The 4,819-nt window shown below is 39.6% G+C and overlaps 1 protein-coding gene across 2 annotated transcripts in view; it reads right to left on the reverse strand.

The window, feature by feature from the left end:
* uts2r (urotensin 2 receptor) overlaps window positions 1-4,819 on the reverse strand; it is a 61,054-nt gene that overhangs the window by 50,026 nt on the left and 6,209 nt on the right. For both annotated transcript variants that reach the window (XM_015051756.1, XM_015051758.1), the window contains exons 2-3: window positions 2,914-3,629; window positions 586-961 (exon numbers count right to left, since the gene is read on the reverse strand). In XM_015051756.1, coding sequence (XP_014907242.1) covers window positions 586-961; window positions 2,914-3,627 — 1,090 coding nt within the window. In that variant the 5' untranslated portion in view covers window positions 3,628-3,629. The remainder of the gene's footprint in view (window positions 1-585; window positions 962-2,913; window positions 3,630-4,819) is intronic.

The raw sequence follows: 4,819 nt of genomic DNA on the forward strand, positions 1-4,819 counted from the left end.
CAACACACAAACTTTGTAAAGACAGTAGCGTTAAGAAATATGTCTTTCCTTTCAAGGAGTTTTCATATAGTCATAAATAGTATCATACCTGTATCTGCCAAAAGAATACAGGTTTGGAAAATTCAGGACAAAATACCTCAGGATGTTGGATGCTGATGGATCCAGAGATGGATGAGATGGATGCTGATGGATCCAGATTCCAACTTGAATAATGCGTATCTAATTTCATCGGTGAAATGTTAAACATAATGGTTTCTTGCAATTTAATTAAGTCACCAGAAGCAAATCCAATAAGCTTCTGGATTGTGAAAGCTTTGTCTTGATCCATGAAGTGTTCATTCTGTGAAATACTCTTAAGATGATGCGAGTGTTTAGTCTTCAAATGGACAGTTTTATCAATACATTCTGTCAGAACCGGCCCTTCAAGAACATTCAGATTATTGGTCTGGCCCAAAATGAAAATGAGTTTGACAGCCCTAGACTAAAGCATCAGGTTGCTGCCAGGGTTTCGATGTTGAAAGTGGATATACATATATCTATATATGTACATTACACTAATTCAAGCCAGAAGAAGGCTGCTCCTACCGCACAGGCTGCTGTGAGCGCGCAGGGAAGCCGTGTGAGTGAGCATGAAGCTCTCGGTGCACTGCTGACTGCTGGCGGACGGCGACCTCCGGGGCGACCGCTGGAAACGGTTCCGTCTGTTGAAGTAGCTGCCGGCCGACCACGACCTCTTGTGCTTCCTCAGGTACTCCTTGTAGTTCTTGGTGAGCAGCGTGTAGAGGAACGGGTTGATGCAGCTGTTGGAGTACGTCAGGCATGTGGTCAGGTAGTTGATGTTGCGTTGGACTTTGGGGGAGAGGGGCAAGGAGGGGCAGAACTGTTGGAGCAGCTGCCAGATCCAAAAGGGCAAGAAGCACGCCCAGAAGAGGAGCACGATGGTGAAGATCAGGTACAGCACCTAGAAGAACATGGGGAAATGAAGATTTCAGCAATACCATACAACCACAAATTATTATTTGCGTTAGAATTATTTGTGGTTTAAGAGTAAATTCTTTATAGCTATTAATTATTCCCCTCTTCACTCAAATCAGGTGGTGGGCAGAAATAGACTGGGGATACAAAGAAGCCCTGGACATCAGCTGCAATTTTATGGTCCATTAACTATATAAATACGCAATTTGAGATTTCTAAAACCAATTCGCTTCATGGAAACACGGTAAAAAAAAACTCTAGTTTTTTGATAAAAAGTTTGGTGAACAATATATTATGGTCGTATCAAAATTGGTTTATTTCACAAACATATACACTCATTGTATGTATATGTAGAAAATAATTCACTAGTTATTCTTTTCTATAATGGCGTCTTCTTCTTCTTCTTCTTCTTCTGCTTCTTTTCAAACAACTGGTGAAAAGAAGTGCGGCTGCCAGCTGGTATCTAACTTATAAGATAGATTGTCGCCCCCTACTGGACTGGAGTGTGAACAACAGATTCGCAGGGAATAAAACATAAAGCAAAACAAAACACTCCCCTCCCCAAAAAAATCACATCACTAACTGTGTCTCCCATTCCATGTACAAAGAAGCTGCTTAACTGGAGAGCTTCTTCAGTGACAAGCTGTTGCATCCTGGGTGCACAAAGCAGCGTTATGAGCAGCCGCAATACTACAACCATCACTGCTCCCAACAAACTCCATGACTCTTTCTCACTTTTTGTTGTCAGTTTTTTATGCACAATTTTAATTATTGTATCAAGATAAATATTGAGATTAAAAAAACATTTTTTAAGGGAGTCCTGGCTAAGAGACAGAAACAAATACAACATAAGAAAGTAACACAGTTTAAAGAAAATGACAATCAATTAAAAAAACAAAAAGAAAAGAGAGCAGAGTGAATGAAAGCCTTGGTACCCAATTGTGAGCAAAAAGGTACAGCAGCTAGAAGAACACATTTATCCATGCACATGTATTCTTGACTAAATGAATGTACAGATTTACTCAATTGCACATGCCTTTTAATGTGAGTATGTTACTTTTTTTAAGAACTGAAAAAACACCATTAGTGGTGTTAATGGTCTCCTTGCTCCCTGCTTAAATGACCTGCTCATTTGGGTGGATGAGCATACCTGGGTAGCTTTGCAGTTGCTCCTGTCATTTTATGGTTTCGTTTCATAAACAAAGCTTGCCTTAAAGCGTCACAACCGTCCGCCGCGTTCCTCGATCGTCGTCATGCTGATTGTTCACTAATGTCCTCTAACAAACCTTGAGGACTTCATTTTGTTTAAGGGCATCAGATTATGAAAGGGGTGAGTTAAACGTATGCCAAACTTTTAAGATTGTTCATTATTTATAATGTACAACGGAGTATTAGAGAAACTTGAAGGAAAAAAAATGACTGGAATAAAGTCATAGTTTTACAAGAATTCAAATTCAGTTCAAATTCAAAAATGGTTTATTGATGCCAAAGGAAGATTAAATGTTGTTATAACCCATATTAATTCAAAGTCTTCAGCGTTACTATAGAGTAACGCTGAAAGAGCTCATGGAGCGGTCATGTAAGTTAAATAAAATAAAATAAAGTCACATAAGAAACAATAATTTGTGATTAAAATCATAGTATTACGAGAATGCAGTTCTATTGCGACTTAATTCACATAATCCCATGACTTTATTCTCAAAATGTTATGCCTTTATTCTCTTACGAGTCTATTCTCGTAAAATGTATTCACATTTATTATTGGAATCTTATTTTTGTATTTTTAATATGTTGTCAGAATGGCCCTAATAAGGTGTTCTGTCACCCTAAATCAAAATAAAATATGTCAAAGTTTGGTGTAAGTTGTAGTTAGGCAAGGTGTGGAAAAAGTTAACACTTTGCAAAGCACTCTAAACAGATCATTTGCTAAGTACTAACCTTTTGATTAGGAAGTTTCTTGGTCTGCTTGAAGCTTTTTGTTTGTGATATCCAGTAAGTCCGTGCTAGCTGGATGTAAAGGTACCCGATGATCAGCCCCGGAGCAACGATACTTGTGCAGAACAGAAAAGAGATGTAAATCTTGTAAGACTGCTGGGATAAAGTGGGCAGGCACATTGCCTTATTTCTAACGGTTGTAAGCTGAATGGTCACAATCATAGGCAGGGTGAGGATTAGAGAGGCTACCCAGACCAGCACCGCGATAGCCTTCCGGTAACTTTTAGACCGCTTGACCGTGTCCAGGGGCTTGAGCACCGCAAAGTATCGCTCCGTGCTCATGACGGTCAGCGTGAAGATGCTGGCGTGCATGGTCAAGAAATCCATGCTGATCAGTATCCGACACCCCACGTCCCCGAAGTACCAGCCCTTCAGGAAGTAAGTGCACACCACAAAGGGGGTAGTGAGAAGATACACCAGATCTGCCAGAGCTAGGTTTATGATGTAGATGTACATGGACGCCGCGGTCCTCATGGAGTGGCACATGACCACCAGGGTGTAAATGTTCCCAGAGACGCCGACGAAGCACATGATGGAGAGGATGGTGCCCATGGTGATGGTAGCGGCGGCGTCCTGGTGAGAGCTCACGGGTGGGACCGTGGCATTGGCGCCCCTTTCCACCAGGATTCCTATGGGCTCCATGGACGCAGTCGTCATTCCTGGATGTGGGGGAAACAGTGAAGAGTCATATTTAATCATAATCATATTTACTCAGCAGTTCTTGTTTTAGATCAGCTAGCATCGGCAAAATTATTGCTGTTTTCCAAACGGCTGGATAATGAAGACAGTATCTAAAGTGTATGACTTTGGTCAAATATTTCCTGCATCCCTTCCACAAACGCCTCATAATTGTTTGCTGAAACTTTGGCCAATTCTTCCTGACAGAGCTGCTTTTACCGAAGGCTAGGCTTGTTTTACATTGGAAAGACTCATTTGCGCATGAACTATCACAAGCTGCATTTTCATTACAACTGTGTGCAAATCTTATATATAATATATTCTGCCAGTGTCCAAAAAACACAATTTTGCAGTTTCAGTATTTTTCATTAAATAAGTTGTGGAATTAAAATCATATGTGTATAAGATTGTTCACACAATAATACATAAAAAATAACGGCAGTGACGGATGTAAAAAGTTAAATGATATATGGTGCTGGAGCTCATCAACGTCTCCAACAGAGGAAACCTTGGCATCTAATTCAGACGCCCCTCATACTTAGGACCGGCTTTGCATGTGGTGTTTTGGGGAAACTGTGAACAGCATAAGGCCGAAAAACCACCTCATCTAAGTGCAAACATTTTTTTATCAAAAAACTTTTTTTTTTTTTTAATTAACGTCTTTCCATAAACCAAATTTGTTTTTAAAATTTAAATTTGCACAATTCTATGACTAGTGGTATCATTTTCTAGCTGGAATCTTTATTTGCAGCATCAATATGTTCACATAATGTTCTTTCCTTTTGATGGGATCTATATTGTGAAGTGCACCAGTCCCTCCTGCAGCAACCCCCCCCCCCACACACACACACACATTACTACTACTCCTTTACTTGACAGTTGGGATGCCGTTTGCAGTATCGTAAGCATCCCTTTTTTTTTTTCTTTCAGATCTGACAATGTTCACTACGACCAACAGACTACATTACATGTATGTTTTACTTTTGTTATGTTTTTGGTGTAAAATGTTTGTTTAAAAACCAGGTTTGTCTCTGGACTGTGGAAGCTGTCTCCTGGCTAAATGGTTTGGTGGCGTCATTTTTTCCTCTCTCTTTTTTTTTTTTTTTTTTTTTTTTTTTTTTTTTTTGAAAGGAAGGATTTTTTCAAAAAAAAAAAACACAATTTTTTAACT

This window comes from Poecilia latipinna, unplaced genomic scaffold (genome assembly GCF_001443285.1).
Source record: "Poecilia latipinna isolate Pla-1442-1.1 unplaced genomic scaffold, P_latipinna-1.0 Scaffold1063, whole genome shotgun sequence".
In the NCBI taxonomy this organism is placed as follows: domain Eukaryota; kingdom Metazoa; phylum Chordata; class Actinopteri; order Cyprinodontiformes; family Poeciliidae; genus Poecilia; species Poecilia latipinna.